This window comes from Solea senegalensis, linkage group LG6 (assembly GCF_019176455.1).
Source record: "Solea senegalensis isolate Sse05_10M linkage group LG6, IFAPA_SoseM_1, whole genome shotgun sequence".
Classification (NCBI taxonomy): domain Eukaryota; kingdom Metazoa; phylum Chordata; class Actinopteri; order Pleuronectiformes; family Soleidae; genus Solea; species Solea senegalensis.
Genome location: NC_058026.1, coordinates 15062981 through 15085800, shown reverse-complemented (window position 1 = coordinate 15085800; position 22820 = coordinate 15062981). Strand labels below are relative to the sequence as shown.

Sequence of the window (22820 nt, the reverse complement as noted above, 5' to 3'; positions counted from 1 at the left end):
TAGCACTGTTACCTCACAGCAAGAAGGTGCTGGTCTGAGACCTTCCGCATGTCCTCCTTGTGTCTGTGTGGGTTTCCTCCCACCATCAAAAAACCCCAAACACATATGACACATAGACACATGCTCATTCGCAACAGCTCTGTTGAGCCCTAATCATTACATTTGATCAGATTTGGGTTGCTCGAATGTAAACAATCCATATGCAGAGCAATATACACTATGTTAAGCCAAATATTTAGGAGTCATGGGTGGAAAAAAAATCATTCACAATGTCATTTCTCAAATGCAACTCCATTCTTCCATCTCATGTCACTGTCAGCAAACTCTAAAATATTAACCCACCCTTGCCCACAGAGGCGAACTTCAGGTTCTGAGATTGAATCATGAACACATCAAAAGACATGTGTGTGTGTGTGTGTGTGTGTGTGTGAGTAGATATAGACAAGGCTGTGTGTGTGTGTGTGTGTGTGTGTGTGTGTGTGTGTGTGTGTGTGTGTGTGTGTGTCTGCCAGCCTTCAGAAAAAAAAAACAGTTATGTGCATATAATTCAACTATCATTAACAACATAAGGTCATAACCAACTCATCGTGATTTAAGTAGGGAGGTAAAAGGAATAACTTAATCAGTCTTGTTCAGTTTCATCATATATGTACCATATGTTGTCCTACTTTCGTTTTTATGGTCAGCCAGGTGTAAAAAGATTCCCCTTGTGTCTCTCTTCCCTGTTATGCCTGTGGCGATGTTTGTGATTAGGATCTTTAAGTGCTTCATTACTTTGTCCTCTGTTCTTTGAAAACGCTGACTATTACAACCTATGTCGCTTTGACAGTCGCTTGTCCGCCTCTCATGGATCCACCAGTAAGTCAAAAAAAAAAGACGTTGCACGTTGACTCTGAAGTCAGTCAAAGCACCACATGCAGCTTGTTATTAATCATCTGTAGTGAGACAATGGCTTTGCCCTTTTTGCAACCTGGAGGACAGAGGCAGCCGGCTACATTTCTAATCCAGACATATTTAGCTGGATAATCACCTGTCATTACATAATCCTCAAGTGTGGTAAGGCTTCATACAGATACACCTCATTCTCATCTGTCATCCAAGACGAACTACACCAGCAATCTGATTTCAGAGAATAAACCACATTTTTCTCCCTTTTCTTCTGGTGGCTGGCTTGGAGGTAAGCGTGTGCATAACGTAATGATTAATAGCCAAGTATCAGTTTATTTTATCTTTAATGTTTACTCTAATAACAAAAGGGCAGCAGTCCTCTCGCTCACGAGTGACAAGGACGGGCAGTTTTCGCTCTCTAATATATCTAATATCAGTACCATTTTGCTGTACAAACCAACAGATGGTCAGCACACTGTCTGCATTTGCTTTGGTTCAATATTTGTGATCCTGATGCTTGCTACTACGCAAACCAGCCAAATAGTGAGATTGCCAGGCCGTCCTCCAGAAATACATGGAGGAAATGCTTGTAATTAGACAAGAATTATACAAAGCAAGAAGGTCATTTTTTCCCACATGAACAGACAGGAAAAGATGTCTTTTGAATTGAAAAAAAAACCAACAACCCCAAAAACAAATCTCATTCTCACCCTCTGCTCTTGCCCGTATGTGCAGTTATACTGAAGGCGACAGTCTCATTTCAGAGCTGTGACACATAATCAGTGCCTGGGGTGTGGAAGTGGAGGAGTGGGGTGGTGGGTGAAGGAAGTGGTGGAGAGGTGTTAGGATAGGTGAAGATAAGATGAAGTGCTAGGTCACAATTGCATTTCTATCAGTTGTTTATGGATCAGACACTGGTTTGATTGATTGTCTTCTGACGGAACTACAGGCAAACAGTAAGAAATAAAAACAGAAAGGGAGGGAGGGAGGGATAAGAACACAATCAGCTCTCTCTGCGACTGTGTGATGTGCATTTTATATGTGGTCATGTGGCATTTTGTGTAATTTATAGGCAGAAACCAACAATCTACCGCAACCTTGCCTCAGTTGGGTAGTAAAAAAAAGTTAACTCGCACACACTCACCACTTCAACTACAGTCAGCTAGCAACGTGCACATTCTTCAACAGCTTGAAAGGAAATTAGGCTTCTCACCAGCAGGTGGTGATAGAATGTATTCATCAGTGAAAAGGGAAACTGTTTGTTTACCTTGTTTGGATATCACAGATGGACGGACCTGTGATATGTGGCTGTGTTCAATGTCAAAATGAAATTTGGATGGTGTGTGTGTGTGTGTGTGTGTGTGCTGTCGTCTTGAGGCCGAGTCATGGCCAAAGCTAAACAGCTAATCCCAGTGATCTCTTTCATTGATGGATTCCTACGTCAATTCAATATGCTAAATCAGCTGTAATGGCATCTGTGAGGGCCGGCCCGGCAGTGTCGCACGCACTGAAGAGGCTACAGATGGACATCGGTGGTGTGTCCTGGGCTTAAACAGAAACATTACCACCGGAGTAGTTTCATTTAGTTTGAAGAACTTCTGTTCATTCTATTAGGTACAGATTATCTGCCCCATATTACTTGAATTCTTGAAAGTTGAACCTCTACATATTTACATCACTTGTAAGCAGCGTGAGTGTGACTCATAGGGTGATGCCTATCACTGTGTTCTAATGCAGATTCACATCCAGGTGCAGAAAACAAATTGAAAGAAATGTGCAGCCCTGGTGGGGTAATCACCTCTCTAAGCACTTTCTATTTTCTGCCTGTTTTGTGTTGTGCCCTTCTCTCCAGTGGCTCTTGTGATGAAATATATTTAGAATTCCTATTTAGCGTTTAACCCCTAACTCTCCAGCTAGGCCCATTCAACACAGCCCTCAAGTACAGCCTGTTCTCCTTCATCAGCTGTGTTCACTGCGTGTTTTACCCCAGTCCACCTGGCCCTCCATTTCATTAGTTCAATTAGCGTGGTAACGATCTAAAATTGCTTGTGCTGGCTCTGTGATTGACAGCAATTGGCCACTTAGGGAGAGGATCTGCAGACACACACAATGCTGCTTCTGTTGTGAAACACACATTTGTACAATCTGTCTGTAGTGTGTGTGTGTGTGTGTGTGTGTGTGTGTGTGTGTGTGTGTGTGTTTATCCTAATGGGAGTTTGTGTTCAGAGAAGGAGAGAGCAAATGTTCAGGAAAACAATATGAGACCACCACTGTGTATATACAGCTTTACTCACATGTTCAAAATGAATGTGTGCATCTTTCTGTAATTGTTTCTAAACCATTGTTGTGAGCACATTTTGTTTGGTCCCTGGACTTTTATTTTGGGTTTAGAATTAAGTTTCCTACACATGCCTTTACATGCATATTAAGTCAGAAAATAAAGGCCTGTATATATTCCGCAAGAACTGAGAAATTTGCTCTAGTTCTCAAAGTGGCAAGAACAAGAATTACGTTATTTCATACTTCACGGGAAACTCAAGTGCAGAACTCTTGGGAAGTCCTCATAGGGAATGACAACATTTCCGCTTTAGCCACACCCACTTCACATTTCTGGCCAATCACATAATAGTTGTCGGACACCACACAAGAAAAAAGTTCTGTGAGAGTATGTACAGGCCTTAAGACAATAATTCTGTTTTCTTAATGTCACATAGACACGTTAGTCCAACTAAAATTGAGCTAGTCTTAGTGGGACTAACATACCTGGATAATGTGATTCATAGTCTGATTACTCCTGAGTCAGACTTGCTAATTCGACACATTAAACAAAAGTTCTGCCCTGGTCTTTGGAAGTATAAGGAGACGACGTATAACAACACAGCAACCACAATTTGTATCACGATTAACATGTACAGCAGGTACGAAACAGACAGAACCACAGCACGATCCATCTCACCGTCCATCGCGCTGTTTTTCTGTAATCTAAACACACTAGCTTATAGAGAGATACAGCGCCCCCTACATATGCAGAGTCCAACCTTCATGGCCAATAAATCGATTTTCTCCTCCGCATGTTTACTTTGCAAGTTGTCCGATTGCCTGTCTGAGTCAGACTGCGGCCTTAGCTGGATTAAACTGTGCATGTAAACGTACTGAGTGTCTGTCATTAGCAGCTACTGTTACCAGACACAACAGGGGTCAAGCGGAAGGACCCCCCTCAGATTCTTCTTTCACCAAATCCTTTTCTCTCCTCACAGACATCAATTCACCAGTTCACCTATGTCAAATTCTTGTGAGGAGAAAACAGAGCCAACCCACACGGATATCATCAGATAAAGATAGCTGCTAAAATACAACTTTTTTCCTAGTATAAAGTTTGATTATTGTGCAAAATGTAATCTAGGATATAAATGAAATAAACCATAGTCTTGTTCAGTGCTTCATCGCCACTTTAACATTAAGGGCAAGGGAACGCGCTATGTCCTCACAACTGTAGGACTATGCATGCGTGGGTGTGTGTGTGTGTATGATTGTGTGACATAAAATGCAATTGCCTCCATGTATGGTCTATGTTTCCATCAAATCTATTGCTGTACTTTGGAGCAGCAAAGACAGATGTTACAAATACTTTCTGACTGATCTCATGTGTGCACATGAAAATGTCATCCTACTCCACCTCGGCAGCTTAACATGCTGTAAGCGTGTTTCCATCAGCGTGTATCACATGCACCCTGATTGTGCGAAAGCGTGACAGACAGACAATCACTATACAGTCATGGCACGTTTTGTTCAACCCAGTGGGAGTTTGGAAATGCGGCTCATTGGACTGAGGCACATTAAACGGTGGCGTGTAATCTATAGAACTTGCCGGTCTTCATGTCTCTTTTCATTATTGCCTTCCTGGGCTACGTGGTCCCAAGCAGCAACCATTGCAGCAGATCTTTGGTAACTGGTTTGCACCATATTCAGAGCATGCTAGATGATGAAGTGAGATATTATGTTTATATCGCATGGTGCGGTCATTCATCAGTCGCTCATGGTGGGCAGGGGCTCCGTGACAGAAAATTGATCCGTTTCGCAAACACACATCCATCCAAGTATCTCATTCCCTTCCTCTTTTGCCGGTCACACATGTGATTATAATCCACTCCCTTTTTATTTTTGCCATCTTTCTCCCGTCTTCCTCTATCTCACACTCCAATATTTTCATTTTCCATGCTAGTCCTCGTTTAGTGTTCCACTCATTTGTTCCACGCTTGTCTGGGGTTCTCCACCTACTTATTCTTTGTGTATTGTTTAGATTTTTTTTTTTTTGCTCGGGCGTGTGTCCTAAATCCATTGATCTGTCTCTCAACTGAATAACATTTTCTCCCAGAAGATGCAATCATAGATTACACAATATGCTGTGTCCATGTTGCTAGTTTCACAAAATATAAATGATGAATCACCCCATAGTTCGTTGTTTTGGTTTTATATTCCACTGTAATGTCCTCACTCTTACTGCTTAGACCAATGCTCAGTTACTAAAGAGGATTCTTTTTTTGTTTAAAATCCTCATTTAACCTGTTTATTTGCCTTTGCTATTCCATTTTTTTTAATCTATTTACTCAATTTCATTTATTTGTGTCCTCCATCCAGGATGTCTGTGAAAAGTGCTAAGGGAGGCGCAGACAGCAGAGCATTGGCTGCAGGCAGGTCAGTGGTAAACAAAACAGTGATGGAGAATATTGGTAATGTAAGAGCTCAGTCAACATTTGGTGCAGCCGTGTTAACATGGATCCTCAGGCCATGGCAATTTTGGGCTGCAAAATATTTATCTTCTTAGAGCTCATAAGCAACTCATTTTAAGAGTCTCACTAAAAGCACTTATTGGTTTTGGAAAGTTTTGTTGGTTTAATATAGTCCTTAAATAAATCAATATTCAAAATGTTCCGGCTGCTTCACTATCATTTACTCTATTATGTGTTCATTTTTTTGTTTTTGGTCGTAAGGAAGAAAAAAAAAGAAAAGTGATTTAATGTTAATTGCAATGCAAGTGCCCTTTAAACTGATTATTTCTCCTGTCTCTCTTAGCTTGTCTCCACGAGGGGGGCGGGCTGCAGCAGCTGGACAATCACCTGGGAGGTTTAAAAACAAGGCCCTTCAGCTCAGCCTCTCCAAGAAATTCTGGTTATTATTCTCTGTTTCTAATCAACATTGATTAGGACAGGTTGTGTAGGTCTGTGCACCGAATTAGTGTAATTGATTGGTAGTGGTAAAACGAGCCTAGAGCATATCAAAATGATGCCCATAAGAAACACTTCCTGTTTTCCTTTATTGCTGGTGGCTGATATAATCTTAGGATGACTGGACAGTTAGTATTTATCAATTTGTCACTCAAGATTAGCAGTTATTTTATTGTAATACCCTTTTAAGATGTGTCCCAAAGTAAGATATAGGATGTGAATTAATGGCTGTGGAGTTAATGATGACAGCTCTCAACATCTGGTATGTAAATGCCCACTTCACAGCTCAAAGGCACAGTCGCATGCGGCCAAAGGGAAGAACTCTGATGCGGAGGCGGCTTCCCGGCGCAGTAAGAGGAGCCTCAGCAACAGCTCAGCTGTGGCCGCTGCCTACATCTCCTACCTCAACAAACTCTTTGGACAGGTCAGTTCAGCAGTTAAGTTAATAATAATACAATAGAGTAGACTTTGTTGTCGTTGTACAGGTTTTAGACTTGCATCTCTCCAATGCTATCCATCCATCTTCTGCCACTTTAGTCCATAACAGGGCCACATATACAGACAAACAACCATCCATTCTCACACTCACGGTCAGTTTAGAGTGTCCAATTGACCTAATCCTAATCCCAATTTGCATGCCTTTGGACTGTGGGAAGAAACCAGAAAACCCAGAGACAATCCACACACACACACACACTGGGAGAACTTTCAAACTCCATGCAGAAAGAACCTTGTTCCGACCGGATCGCAAACCTGGGTCCTCTCTTAAAATCAACGATAATTGTAAGCATTACTACATTTGTAAACATATACAGGTCTGTTAACATTGTGTTTATATACATAAGGTGCAATTATAGTTTTTGTCAGTTCATGTTATTGTAGTGAGTGAGTTGGGTGGGGAGTTATGGAGGCCACAGCTCGGAGGGAAAAAACCGTCTCTTTACATGTTAAGACCTAAGTAACATCCACTCATAAACACTGCCGCTATAAAAAAAATTAAAAATAGCCTACTTTAGACTGATATTGTGAAAAAGAAGCAGAATCTAATAACATTTCATAAGACTGACCTAAAAACTGTATATATTTTGGTTATTATTTGTTTGGTGATGAATCATTTATTGACTTTTTTCTTTGTACACACTCTGATTATGTCAGACAGATATAAAGGGGGACAAAATAATATAAAGTGACAGTTTGTAGACAACAACAACAACAACATTGACCTCAAAGTTACACACTGAATCACGTTGGAGAATTGATGTATTTGTTCAGCAGATTCTAAGTGGTAACTATTGACTGGAAACAAAAACACTGCTTAGCTGTTTGCAGTGAAACATGAATTTCCAAATAATGAAGGTCCGTCTCCTATAAAACACATCAAGAGACAGTGAAGTCAATATCATTACCCACACCTCTTTCATTAAAACCTAAAAGTACATCGACATTTCCAGAAGGCATTATTTTAAAAGATGTTGCTCCCTTAACAGATAATAATGTCCCTTAACAGATGAAGTACTGCCTGGACACTGGGCTGGCTTCCATTACCACCCCACTTGTGTGGAATTAAGTTTTGGCTCTGGCACTGACATCCCACATTCCTTCAGGATATTTGGGAAAATGACAACTGGATAAGAGCCAACAAATGTTCCAGCCCAATGGCACCTTTACTATAAATGTTGAAAGCATCACTGATTTACATATTTAGTATAGTAAGTTTTGGATCTTAGTGAGTCTGACATAAGGACTCTTATGGTAAACACACATCAGAAATAAATAAAAACAACAAAGACATTTCAAGGACATATTCTCACAGCTGAATAAGCAGCCTGATACTATGATGCATGAATGAATGAATGAACATTCAGTGTATTTCATGTGATTGAATGCCCAGATTAACTCCATTCTAAAGGAAAACTACTCAAATTAAAGTATCATTCTCCTACCTGTCCACAATTGGAGTTATTATCAAGTGTGTGTATTTTATACATTAGTATATCATACATGCAGAATAAACATGTACATCTGAGGTTATTTTCATCACATATAGTGTATGAGAATTTAAATGCAGGACTGCAGATTTTATGCAGACACATAGATTTTTAAGAATTTTGAGACATTGTTCCATTTTTAACCATTTTTACTAGAGATGGGACGATAGCACTTTTTTTGTGTCAGATACCGATACCGATATCACAAACCAGTCTAATACAGTCATTTTAGACCATTTATGAAGGATGAAGCTGTTAACAAAGACAAAATTCTCCCAACTGTGTAACAAATATTGTTCTTGTAAAAAGAAGAAATAAACAGCCCAAACATGACTCGGCTTTAGCTTATTTCTTATTTACATTTTTACAGTCTGTGCATAGTGAAGCATGCGACATATGATTTTTGGATTGTATCAGATTTTACATTTTTATCCATCCAATATCCGACCCAGTGATTTTTACCAATGTTGGACCGATACTGTCCGATAGCGATCCCCATGCCTGTAAGAAACCATAAATGATTATTTCTTGACAGGAGATATGGTAAATTGTGAGCGAGAAATCTATGCCAAGGGGTGTAACATGCATATGAACCAGCTATTTGGAACAATTAATGGGATAGTGTCATTGTTTTAAACAAATTCATAGGACATTGAAACAGGTTCACAATGACCTTGAGTACCATGCGATCTCCATTTCATTGCCATTACACTGAGCTGCTTTGTTTTACTGTGACAGGCCCTGGTTTAAATTTACCAGTAGCATGTTGCAGAGCTCTGCGTCATTTCTACAGGACAGAGGGCAAAATGTTGTGTTTAGTTTAGTTTAGTTTTGACACTGAGGCAGCGGGATTATCCTACAGCATTCCCAGTCCCTGCATCAACACAAGTATTAATAACTCCATCAGCAAGGTTTTCTGTCAGTGCTCATTAGATCCACATTGGGCTGGCAGAGACAAATAACCAACAAAAGTCAAATCATACATTTAAATATCAGAACGACCAGAGCGCGTGCATCAAGGTGGACTGTACCCATTAATGACTGTGTGTGTTTCCAGAGTAAGGTAAGCACATACAGTAAATACCTCTCATATGCACGTGTCATGCTTCCAAAGCAGTGGAGGCTGCTCAATGGGCCATGTGAAGGCAGACAGAATGAAATTAATTGTCAATGGGCTCATTCTGACGGATGCATTAAGAGTCTGCGTGGCGCGCTGTTTAATCCTTTCTGGATTAAAAAAAAAAATCCAATTAATGTATTGACCTTGCAATCTAATTATGCCCTTGTAGAATCCTGCGCGGGGTAAACAGCGGGCCGACATCGGAAATCATATTACTGAGTTTAAAGGGTTTATATAAATCATCAGTGTTTTAAGTATGTGAGGTAAACATAGAAAGCAAGGAAACTCTTGATGTAATTGCGTCTTGGCACTGCATTTGTGTTTCTACTCTGCTGGCAACGTTACACAGTGAATAATGATTTGAACGCCTGCCATGTGACGCAGTGTCCAAATAAACCAGGCCAAATTATCCTTTTCCTGAAGCCACTGTGCACTTGGACAAGATGACCTTGTATGATTTATGTATTAGCCACTTTGAATGCCAACATGTATTAGGAGAAAAAGATTGCACCTCTCTTTGTGTTTTAATGTCACCTATGCTTTGATTTCCCTTATCATATCTCACTTTATTTCAACTGTAAAAAGGAGCAACTGGAGGATGAAAAGTCTTTTCCTTTAATAAAAGCAGCAATAAAATAATGGACACGGTCGGCATAGGTCCTGCATAAAAAAATAATAAAAATCCAGGGAAAAAGTTGAGGATTAATTGGACTTTAGGATCAAAGTGAAAAACACATCTTTTACCATCTGACATGGACACTAGCAGCATGCCGTCACTGAACTTTATTGGTGTGACATTTTGAAATATTCCAGTTCACAATCTTGATGAGAGTGGATGTGGCTCGGGAGGTAAAGTGAGTCATCCTCTAATTACAGTGTTGGCGATAGCTAATGCTGTCAAAACTCTTAACAGCTCTTTTTTTTTGCCTAACATAGCTGCATATTGTTGTGATTTATGCAAGTTTTTCCTTGTAAAATGGAAATGCAGTGGAATAAATGTAGAGTCTTATACACGCAGTATTGTTTCTGGTGTCTTTATCTCCTTTTATTTGAATTTCACTGAGCCTCTGTACTTTCCCTCGTTGCCTGATAGTGGCACACAACAAAAAAGCCCACAGCAAAGTTGTGCACATTAATGCTTGCAATAATCAGAGCTGTTATAGGCCTTTTCTGTCAGTCTTGTTACTTTGAAGTTGTAGATATCCTCAGGCTCGTGGCGTAGTAATGCTAAGCAATATCTCCGTATGTCAGGCTTATTTGCTCTGAAGCAACATAACTGAGTTTCCATATTGCTCACATTGCCCTGTGGATGCGATGATGTTTCTGTACACAAGGACAAGTGGACACTGTTGGCTTAAAGTCAAGATGCTGTAGACTCAAGCACAATTCAAACATGAAACCACAGTCATGTTACTAAAGACTAAAAGAAAAAGAAGGATTCTTCATTATCTGAGCTTCATGCAAATGTACACATTTACAGCTATGCTAATTGCAAGATGGTTGTTTCAAGTTCCCAGTCCTTTAAACGTTGAAGCGTTTTATGGAAGATTTATGAATTAAAACGAGCACAAAATGAATTCCTGACTCATTTATAAATCATATATTTCTTGGCTTTACCTTTTCGAAGTAGTAGACTAAGAAATGGTGGGATATAAAATATAAAAAGTTTGGGGAACACTGCATTTCCTCTATGAATGTTTGCCTTTTCATTTTATTGGAACTAATGACCAAATTATGATGTCTTTTTTTTTTTAATCAAAATTGTCCACCTGCAACAGTGGAATTCATTAGCCTGGTGCTATTTTTAAGCCGCTGGCACCGTTGAATTTACCGCTTTCCATTTGCTGAATGACTTTGTGGAGAGTTTTATTCCTAGCTTCAAGCTTTACCTCAGCTTGTCTAAAATACATGAAATGCAGAGAGAAAGAGGGAGAGGGGGGAAAGAGACTGAGAGATCGCCCAAACCAAATGTCAAAACAAGGCAGAGAATACTCAATGTTTTTACACAAAAGGGTATATGCAAATGATGTGTGTGTGTGTGGGGGGGGGATACAGGTGTGTGTATGTGTCTTCCTAACGTGACAATGGGAGCTTTAGGAAAGTTTCCGTCACACCGTTTTTGCGGAGGAGTATTTGAATGAGCACAGACTGTGTTAATACTGCATCTCCCTCAGGATGCAGCAGATGTGTGTGTGTGTGTGTGTGCGTCATTTTGAAAATTAGAAAGACATGTCACTGGGTGAAATCCCATTAGATTTACTGTCAGCATGCAGCAGTGTTGACATGATATGCATGTTATTCTAATTTGGTATAGTCAAAAACAGATTATCACTGGGGTCTTTTCCCAAGAGCATTTGCTGTTTTAAAGACACCATTGATTTTAATGTCCTCCAATGCTGTGTTGTAATTATTTAAAAAAAAACTCTCTCTCTCTCTCTCTCTCTCTCTCTGCTTGGCAGGAAAGAGAGCTGATGCCAGAAGAGCTGGACGGTAAGATGTTGTGGGTGTAATTACGATGCAGACATACTGTACATACAATACTTTCCCACAAAATAAATGAACACAACAAAAGCTACCGTCCTTGAGAGGTGACATTAGTTATTTACACGAGAGTTGACAACTTAGAGAAGTTTGTTTTTGCTAAAAAAAAAATAAAAAAAAACATAATTATCAGTATCACAAATGATGTGTACTCGTATGAGTTTGACTCCTCAACCTACTTTCTGGTTTGTTGTGCTTGCTGTCGTTGTTTGTGTCTGTCAGAGCTGCAGGAGGCCTTTAAGGAATTTGACTATGATGCGGATGGCTTCATCCATTACAAAGACATCGCAGACTGCATGAGAACCATGGGCTACATGCCCACGGAGATGGAGCTCATCGAGATCATCCAGCAAATCAAAATGAAATGTGCGTAACGATCAGTCTGGTTGCATGTTTGTGCATAGATCTCATTGTTCTCTCTGTGGTTAGTTATAGCGTGTGTGTGTGTGTGTGTGTGTGTGACTGATGTTTGCCTTTGTAGACGGGACGTTTAAAGTGTTTTGGCAGACAGATGAATGACCTTCGTGCTGCAGGTGCACGAGTGTGAGTGTGCATGAAGGAGTGCACGTTTGGCACAGACCTGACTTTCCCCTCTTTGCTTTTATTAGGAGGGTTTTTGTCTTCACTTTAGCTGAATGACCAAGTATAGATCTCTGTGTGGTTAGTGTTTGAAGTTGAAGGTGAATCATCTCTGGATTTCTGCTGTAAGTTTAATCATGTAACACCTACATGGTGTCAGAGCGAAGCCTGCACCTCAGAACGTGCTGTTAAGTTTTGCCAAGAGTTTGCAAAAACAAGAGGCACCTGGGACCATACAGAGCATGATACCATGGTTTCAAAAATCCAAATGTAAACTGTTAATGACAGCCTCTATGTCTCAGGAGCAGGTAGCTCCTCTCCACAGGTTGAATTGTCCTCGGGCAAGACTCTGAACCAAATACTCCTGCCGGTTAAACCAGCACCTTACTTGACTCACTGCACAAAATTGGATGAAAGCAGCCAACTCGGCATTAGAAATGCAGTATTCAAAAAATATATAAACCGTCACTGTCTGCAGTATCCCCCCGTGAGCATTACAGCAATTTAAGATGTTCTCAAACTATCTTGAAAGAGGAAATGAGAGCAAACCCTGTTTGTGTTCTGATGTCTCTGCCACATTTTTATCATCATTATGCTGTAATGACACTCCATGACCTCACTGTTGGATGTTGCAGAGGAAAGAGAGCACACATGTGACCTCGCCCAACCCCACATATCAGTGACTGGAGGCAGTCACGGTTAGGGCTGTTGCAACAGGGGAGGCAATTGGGAAATTGCCTTGGAACTGAGTTAAGAGAGCTGGGCCCCCAGAGAACGGCTTATTATGTCAGTCTACAGCAACAGCAACGATGTGAGTGAAAACCAAGTGGCAACTGGTCATGACGTCACCCACACAAATCTGAACTCGTGTTTTTAGGCCTCTGCATTTCCAATTTGGTCGGTGCCATGAAGTTGAAGTTTAGCAACTGGAAGTTCATGAGTGTTGCCTGCAAACAGGCTCCCAAAGGACCAGCTGTTAATCACACTGGTTTACCCTCATGTGTGTTCTGCTTTGTTATCTGTAGACTTTCCTCTAAATCATTTACAAAATCAACATCTTGTGCTACTGACAAAGAGTTGAAACTAGCGATTAAGAGCATAAACTCCTCAGGCAAACGTTTAGATGTAATAAATCAATCATTTCTCCAACTGTTTCTAGTCAAGCACAGTCGCCCTCTGGTGGCTATTCAATATAGTCTCATTACCTGGTTGGCTTCAGGAGGAAACCATTTCTACAACTTCTAACATCATGGTTCCATGAAAAGCCCCCCCCATATACCTTGTATCTCGGGCTCCCAAAGTCTCTTGACACACCCCTGGTCCAGGGTAACAAGAAAATCCAACTGAAATTACACATCTCTTTTGTCTGCTGCAGCAAAAACTGCATTTAAATTGCATTCCCTGGGTCACTCTTAGATGCTAATCTAGATACATGTTTACATAAAGCAGTACCATCAGAATTCAGCTGGAGTTCTGTCTTTATCTACAGGAAATGTGTAACTGAATTTCTAACAGTGTGCAATTAGAAACACTGTAACTAACTCTGTTATTTGAATATTAATAATAGGTTCATCAAGGTTAACAGCTGGTGGTGCTAATATTTCACATTGCAGAACAGATGAAGATTAAAACTGCACAAAATGGTAAATGTTTACAATCGTCATGCTGCTACATACATTGATGTTTCCACGTATGCCTTATTTTTCATGCCAAACATAAACCTGTGTGTGTCGCGTATCAGCCAGACTGCAGTCTGCTGCAGCTCCATATTCTTTCTTTCGTCTTCTTCAGGTCTCCTCACAAACATGAAACTACACCTTTGCTGAATGAGCAGCCAGATAAACATAATGCCAAATGTTAGCTAATGAGTTACTCAATTGCAATTCGGTAAGGAGTTTGTAAACCAACAAACAAACAAACAATCTGCTTGGATGCTTCGAATCCAACCTCAGACGTGAAGGACTGGAGACAGACACATCAATCCAAATGGCAAGACATAATAAGAGCCAGCCATGCGTTTGTAGTCACAGACACTGCACCTGTATGTACCTGTATGTGATATGACTAGACGTAATTATAGCACTCATACTTAGACTTAGACTTAGACTTCCTTTTATTGTCATTGCACAGAATACACAGCAGTGAAAACTGGCAACGAAATTTCGTTGCTTGGCAGCAGATAAGAAACCAACACATAGCATTGAATTTTGTCACTTCTGAGTTTTGATGGGAAATGTCTTTTATCTTACTGTAAATGTCTATACATGTATCCAACTCTTCAGCCTAACTATGATTAATAAAAAATAAATAAGAGTTTTATGTATATAAATATATATAAAAATAGTGCAAAAAGAAAAACAGAAATGAAAAGTTTTTTGGTTTTTTTTTACAAGTGTATAACACTTGTATACAAGTGTATACAAGTGTAACCTGACACTGATAATGAGAAAAATACTGTCCTCAGTGTAATCATTTGGCCGGAAAACAGGTACGTCCTGCTGGGAACACCCTTTTCAGCGATGATCCTCCAGGACCCGAGTGCAGCTGCTCTCTGTCCTACCAGCCACTTAATGAGAGTCACCTGGTGTCTCAGGTGTAAATGATCTCCTGATTAGATGAAAACATCAATGACTTCAGGAACCAACGCTGCATTAACCGCATCATGTAACACAGTTACATTTTAAAAATATCGGTTATTATTTGTCCAAGGAAAATAAACATCACACAATCCTCAACTACATTTACATGACGTATTATTCACTATGACTTCACCACTTTGTGTGATTAGACACACAATAAGTGACTGTGTGGAGAAGCTTTTTCCAGGTTCACTTTAAAGGGAAACTATAGGAGAGGTTTCAAACACACAGCTTTAGGGATGTTACTTCAATTTATATTTTTATGCTATTTTTATGCTGTGTATATGAATTATTCATCAGCTCACTGATGTTTTTGTACGACCAATAAGGTAACACGGGCCTATATATTCCTATCGTATTCTCTCTATAGTGTTATCCCTATAGAGTCATTATTAATACCAAGGATTTTTCTTGCCTGCACTTTCAATTAAAAAAATTAAAATAATCTCCCAAGACTTTAGGGAGAATTTCTTTACTCAGTGATTATAGAGTGACCCACTTAAGGCACAGAAATTCTGTCCTCCAATGACAGCCTGTGAAGGGAGGAGAGGTGAGCAGAATGCAGTCAAAATGTTACTTTTATTACATATTCAGAGTTGTTTCAAGTGTTGTAGTGGGTGAAATGTGTGTGTGTTCCCTCTCCAGTCAAACAGTCAAATGACAAACAGAGCAAGCTTTTCAGGCCTCAGGAGCAGCACACAGGTGTGGCTCATCAGCCGTTAAGGGGCGGCCCCGCCCACAGGCATGAGTGGGAGAGAGCACAATCACACAGTCAGAAATATATTTATAAAACTGCTGTGAAGCTCCTTTCACTCCGTACAGCTCTAATACATGCTCTAATACATTTGTTGTGAAATTGACTAATAAACCCACAAATTGTTATCAGCAATTCTGCTATTCCCATTGGCGTTGCCAAAAGTTGCTTTAGTTTTTAACCCTTTCACACCTAACCTAACCTTTGTTGCTGCTTATTTTAACCATAAAAGAGAACGTTCTGTAACAAAGTGCAGAACGTTCTGTAACTAAGTGCAGAATGTTCTGTATTTGAACCATAAAAGAGAATGTTCTGTAACTAAGTGCAGAACGTTCTGAAACAGAGAATGTCCTTTAACTAAGTGCTTTTGGGCATTTTTCCAGAATAACTTCCAATATCTGGCAGCTATTTACAATTCGCTGCATGTTAAAATACTGTTTTAACAATTTAAAATGAGAAAAAAACAAAAAGGGGTTACATTTGAAATTGAAACCTTATAAAACCTGTGCAATAACATTTTTGGAGCCTCTCAATGTGCAAAAACAGGCCACAAAATGTAAAGTATGTGCAGGTGTTCTTCCCACTCTCTCCTCTCTGGTGACAAAGACACTGATTCTCCAGCATCCTGAGTGAAATGACTGTAATAACCACATATTTGGCTTTGACGTGCAACTTCTCAGCTTTCAGAAACGGTTGGAATTTTTCCAATTGCACAAAACTACAGTAATGCAAAGTGCGCTTGTGCAAATGTGTCGTCAGCAATATGCTCGGTTTTAAAGGGTTAAATTGTCAACAAAAACACAATATATGGAACAGGATCTGGGGGAAGAGGAGGATATTTGTCTCCAAAGTTGTAGATTTTTACAGCAAGGATTAGACATCAGATTTACCAGGTTTTCCACAAAAATATCTCCAAATGAATGTTGTAAACAGGCAACTGGTATTAATTAGTTGTAACAAGGTGGTTGAACCTAGAAACCAAAAGACTCAACTTGACAATTCATGTCATTTAAAGGTTAATTTGTTTAATTCATGATCATTTTATTTACATAGCCAACAACAAGGCATTTACAATTAAGAAAAAAAAGAAAGAAAATGCATTTACAGCTGAGGTGCAGCAGTGGTGATAGTTTCATTTTTATTCAAACGCAGTGGTTTTCAGGCTACATTTAAAGAAATGAATTGATTTCGCACACCTGCTCTCTTCTGGGAGCTTGTTCCACATATGTGGGGCATAAAAACTGAAGGCGATGATAATTAGCTCCAGTTTAGTCGACTGTTGTTTTTAAATAGATTCTACTTAGGGTCTTGTCCTTATCTGTACTCTTAATGGTGAGTTTTCCAGGTGTCTTAAAATCTTAACTCATCTTTTCAAAGATAGAATCCATCCTCTGTGGATAACTTGTACCGCACTTCGGTATCATTACAGTTTCATTGTACTCTTATTGGCTTCAGGCTTTTTGAAGAGGAGGGGATGTCAACTTTATTACTGGCACCTCATGCCTTCCATTCCCTTCGCCTGATATGCATTAAATTAATGTCAACCACAATTCATCCTGACAATAAGTGCTTGTTTCACATAACTTAAAGGTAGAGATTCTGGAAAAACAGTTGGAGCAGGCTACATTTTGGGGTGGCTGGTGGTCGACCTGTGCATATACAGAATGTGTCATCATACTTGCGTATGTCTTTGTGCAGGGGGCGGTCACGTGGACTTTGATGATTTCTGCGACCTCATGGGGCCGAGGATGCTGGCTGAGACAGCTCACATGGTCGGGCTGAAGGAGCTCCGCTGTGCCTTCAGACAGGTAAGAGGTCCCCAGTTACAAACTCATGTGGAAAGCTTGACTTTAAGCCAGTGGCTGCAGCCTGGTGTTATGACTGTACTTTGAAGTGTGCAACAGGGAGAGCCTTTCCTCAAAGAAACCCAGGAGAGAGTGTGTGGCTCTTAGTTGTAAACAAGCCTGAAATGTGCAAAGTCAAGGCTTTAAAGGACGAAAACTATTCATATTGATCAGATGTTTGCACTTCCTGCACCTAAAGAGACATTTATGTTGTATATTTTCAACTATTTTGTTAACTGTTAATTGTCCATGTCTATTTTATTTGAAAATGACTCTGTAGGAACTATCTATTGACTTGCTCTCTTGGTTGTTAGTTACCATAGTAACTTATGCTCGTGAACAAGCCGTCAAACTGTAGAGTTCTGTTTCGCTTTGTCTCAAACAATGTCTGACGAGTGGAAGCAGACTCCCTAAAGATCATTCTGTCAGATAATAAAAATAATAAAACCTACTTTGATGGAATACCCCATCCACCTCCCATGAAGTGATTTGATCATCCCCAGAGCAAAAGCCCTGAAGAGCCATGGTCTCTGACCAAGCAAAACAAATGTGGTAATAACATTATTTACACACACCTGAGTTCAGCCATTAAACTAATTACAGAATGATAGCTTTTCAAAGGTCTCTGCAACCACACAGTTCGACCTATGTTTGGCTCCTGTGAACAGCAGAGGAAAATGTGGACATCAGGTGCATCCGTGTCATTAAAGTAACGACAAATCAAAAGTTCAATTAACCATTGGTAACATGCAAAACTCTCTACATGGAAGTAACACTCTTTTAGCTTTTAAAGGAACTGTGCCATTTAAAGCTGCTGACCTGCACTTGTCAGACAGATTTGTAAAAACACTTTTATCTTGCTGTAATAGTGGTGATGCTTGATGAATCATGCTTTTGTCGAAGCCTGAAGGTGAGACAATAAAAGAGTCATTAAACTACTCATAGAGAAGACATTTCAAAGTGGGTTCTGACTGTGTCGGGTTTTTTTTTGTGTTTCAATTCAAATGTTCTCCTCCACACGTGCGTCATCAAGTCGTGGAATGCTGGCCCAAAGGCCCGAAACTTCATGCATCCTGGCGTTTGAGTGCTTTTGTGGAGAACAACAAATTGCCTCCCAAAAGAAAATCCTGCAACTTCCGAGCTGCACAACTACATTCATATTTGCAAATCTGCCCACGCGGCTACTTCTTTAATCCCTATATCTGCAGACTCACCTGTACCTCACGCAAACATGACAAAATTAACAGTTGTTAAAATGTTGTTGAAACTTGTACTCTTCCCTCCGACTAGTTCCTCTATCTATTCATGAATGGTTAAATAATGAATGAAGAAATAATGAAATTAATGAATGAATTCATGCAAAAATACCGTAAATGTATAAATATCCTTTTCATCACCATTTATTTATGTACTGGTTTAAGATTATGTGTATGTATAATATAAATATTACTCAATCAATTGACTTTATTTCATTTTCATATCAGTGTAGAAGATAAAACTATTATTAACAGCAACAGTGAAATAATTCAGTGTGCCCGATAAAGATGTGTCACAAATAGTTTTTGTCACCTTTGATCCATTTTGTTTGACTCTCCTCGTTCGCTGTGTGTTCCTCTCCCCAACTCCCCGCTCTTTGACTCTTAACACGTTGTTAGTTTGACTGCGACGGCGATGGAAAGATCACGTTTGATGAGTTGAAGGAAGGCATGAAGACCCTGCTGGGGGAGAAACTGAAGAAAGGAGAGCTGGAGGAGATCATCGGCGACATTGACCTCAACAAAGACGGCAACATTGACTTTGATGGTGAGCACTTGGGGCAGGAATGTGAGGGAGGGGAGAGGACATCTGACTTTCAGACGAGGGTGGATGTCTTATATAATAATGTATTATAAAAATGTTAACTACGAGTACTAGTGTCAAATGACCATTTCATAACTGATAACATTTTCAAATCACCCACATAATAACAGTGAAAGTGAAAATAAATGCCTAGTTTTTATGTTTCACGGTGTGATGAATAGCCCCTCAGACACCTAAGATCACATGACAAAATGCTTATTTTAAGTATTGTGATAGCCTTTTGTCTTGAATTGTTTTGTTAATTCAGAGTTGTGTCAATAATAAAAAAGAAAACAGAAAACAAACTTAAATGTCCAACACTTGCAGGTGCACTCACAGTGTGCAGCTCTTCTTGTGGTCCAGAGACAAAGAGGGTTGATTAGTCAACTCACACCAGCTGAGCTTTAATCAACTCAGCTGGTGCTGCTACTGCTGAGCCAGCGCTGCCGCACGACAGCCACCTCCACAAATATTATATACTTTTATACATTCTGTCTACTAGACAAGCATTTGTAGGCGCTTTAATAAGTAATTGTGTTGCTTCCTCGTATTGTGCTGTGCGGTGTGAGCTCTGTGAATCCGTTGTTTACTCTTTCAACGACAATAAATCTCTACTTCTACTACAGTAACATCCAGTCAGAGGTGGAACGAGTACTCACATATTCTACTCAAGTAAAAGCACCACTATTTTGATACATTTCTTTTCTGAAGTACAAGTAGAAGTACTGGTCTAAAAATGTACCCAAGTCAAACAGGTAGCTTGTTTAAAGCGTACTCAGTGTAAAAGTTACTTGTGCAAAAAGGACAAGGGGACACAAATGTCACATGAACTGTTTTTAAATTAAAGACAAACTTTTACAAATTAAAGTGATGACAAAATAAAATATGTAAACACATAATGTATCCATATGTATATCCAAATGTACCCACATGGGTCAAAGGTCACAAATCCTTTAACTGTCTCACTCACTCACCTTAATTAACGCCAGTTCCTCTGTCCTCATCCCTCACCTGTCCTCATTCACCTGTCCTCATCCCTCACCTGTCCTCATCCTTCACCTGTCCTCATTCAAATGTCCTCATCCCTCACCTGTCCTCATCATTCACCTGTCCTCATTCAAATGTCCTCATCCCTCACCTGTCTTCTTCATTCACCTGTCCTCATTCACCTGTCCTGTCCTCATTCACCTGTCCTGTCCTCATCCCTCACCTGTCCTCATCATTCACCTGTCCTCATCCCTCACCTGTCCTCATTCACCTGTCTTTATTCACCTGTCCTCATTCACCTGTCCTCATCCCTCACCTGTCCTCATCTGTCCTCATTGAAGTACAGTAAATTACAATTACAATAGTTATTGGGGATACAATTACAGCAAACCTCTGCATCCAGTTTACATTTAAATGTCTGTTCACAGCATGTAGGGGAGTCACGCTCATCTGTGACAGCTCTGACTGAAAGGTTAGCGATGACACATTTACATGAAAAGAGGGTGGGGGGAAAAAGCAGAGGGGCCAGTGAATGGGTTGATAATGAAGGGGATAAGTGGATACATTTGGAAAATATGAGACAAGGAGAGAGTTAAATGGGAGGGGAGGTGAAGTCAAGGTGGCTTGGTTGGGAGGGTCAATCCAATGTAATCAGCAGTGAATTAAGCCAATCAATAAACATGCCTGAGTGTCAGTCAAAGTACACACACAGAACACACACACTTTTGGAAACCTCACAGACTTGTCATTACTGTGTGTTACCTGTGTGTAGGCAAATAAATCACACACACACACACACACTGTATGAGCTGGTGTGTAGGAACCGTTAACCAAGCCCACACGGATGTTAGTGAGATTATAGGCTTCAACACACAAAGGGCTTGGCGGTGTCATCCTGTTTGCCTTGTCTCCGCAGTCCAATCAATTGCAATTATTGAAACATATGAATAGGCGTGTCAGTCTCTGATGGGATCAGTAAGCAAGTGCTCCTCATTCACATCAATTAGCCTTCAGGACATGCTGGGTTTGGTGTATCTGCCCAGTTCAGCCACATGTGCAGAATATCCGACAAAGGCACCCGATGAACAAGCGAACAAAATATCCCGGTGGCAGGTCGCACACATCAAGGACAGGGTTGCTTCTTTTTATAGAAAATGGTAAAGAGGAGTATCTCAAGAGATCATATTTAGTGGGTTAATCTGGAATTAAGCTGTAGTACTTGCTGAATCAATGGATTTACACCCGCAATCAGACGTCTTTCAGTGCAGAGCACTTCAGGAAGGGAATGGGAAAACGGAAGACATGATTGATTGGTTGGATTTAGTGAAATCTGCCTCAAACTATCTGTAGCTGGGGATTTTTTTTTTTATTGACAGGACACATCAATAGCTGTCTTGATTGACTAGTAAATCCATGAGAGTGGATATCTTGAGCTGAAACAGGCGGGAATCAAAGTGATTTCAGATTACAATCGGAGTTACACAGAGCCTGACATGTGGCAATAAGCATACTGGAGTTAATAACCTTTAAAACTGTTGTTCAGTGCAATGTCGTGGGTGCTGCTGATAATAATGTGGCTGCTGCATCCCATGCTGCTCTTTATGCAATGAGAGTGCCATTAGACATCATCAGTGGATCAGCTGCTGTCTCTCCCTTCACAGAGTTTCTCATGATGCTTTCTGCTCGATGATCTCTAATGGAAGAAGATGGAGCTGGATTAATGAGCTGTGCACCGATGCTTTACCACTGTCTCCTTCCTCCTGCTGTAAATCATTGTTAGCAATTGTGTCTGATGATGAAATTACACAACAGAGTCAAAATAAATCTGTTAGATTTTTGTAACAGGAGTTGAATTTGAGTAACTGCACATGGCAAAGGAGTCATGTTTTTAGATTTAGCAACAATGCTGCGTTGTCGCCCCCCAATGGCTTAGATGTGTATAAAAAAATGTTTAACCTCCAAAATGAAGACATAAAGAGTACATACTTATGGATTTACTGATTTCCTGTCCACTTGTATTTTAACTTTGAGGTAAAGTCATATATCTGAATGGTGAATCCACAGTGTCTCAAATGCACACAGTATTTTCTGCTCTGTTACAACAGTTTAGGTATTTTTTCCTTTGTGTACTGTATATACTTTATATGTACTTTGTGTAGGAAGATACTGTATTACAATTGTGAGGGTGAAGTTTGGCTGTAGCATAAAAGCTTCAGTATTCTGATAAACCAAGAACTTCATTAGGAATGTTATAATAGTGCAGGGCCTCCCTTTTCTCTGAAAACAGCCTCAGGTTTCCAGACCTTTCCAATAGTTTGATTTCCACAAATTGTGTCAATAATCGATTGTGTTATCATCATCATTTCTGTGGATTTGTCAGCTGCACATTCATGATCCGCTACATCAGAGACTGTGT

The 22820-nt window shown here is 40.0% G+C and overlaps 1 protein-coding gene across 1 annotated transcript; it reads left to right on the top strand.

The window, feature by feature from the left end:
- Positions 1 to 1095: 1095 nt before the first annotated feature.
- On the top strand, positions 1096 to 22176 carry cabp4 (calcium binding protein 4). Its single transcript, XM_044029270.1, has 9 exons — positions 1096 to 1177; positions 5527 to 5583; positions 5962 to 6057; positions 6399 to 6537; positions 11681 to 11711; positions 11985 to 12128; positions 17433 to 17542; positions 19234 to 19381; positions 22066 to 22176. The coding sequence occupies exons 2-9, from the start codon at positions 5528 to 5530 to the stop codon at positions 22092 to 22094; spliced, it is 753 nt and encodes a 250-aa protein (XP_043885205.1). The 5' UTR covers positions 1096 to 1177; position 5527; the 3' UTR covers positions 22095 to 22176.
- Positions 22177 to 22820: the final 644 nt, after the last annotated feature.

Bases quoted from the DNA above. Each gene is read 5' to 3' on its own strand.
- cabp4 (XM_044029270.1), top strand. From the start codon at position 5,528: ATGTCTGTGAAAAGTGCTAAGGGAGGCGCAGACAGCAGAGCATTGGCT. The intron at 6,058-6,398 runs GTTATTATTCTC...CCCACTTCACAG, and splicing joins AGCCTCTCCAAGAAATTCTG to CTCAAAGGCACAGTCGCATG. The intron at 11,712-11,984 runs GTAAGATGTTGT...TGTGTCTGTCAG, and splicing joins GATGCCAGAAGAGCTGGACG to AGCTGCAGGAGGCCTTTAAG.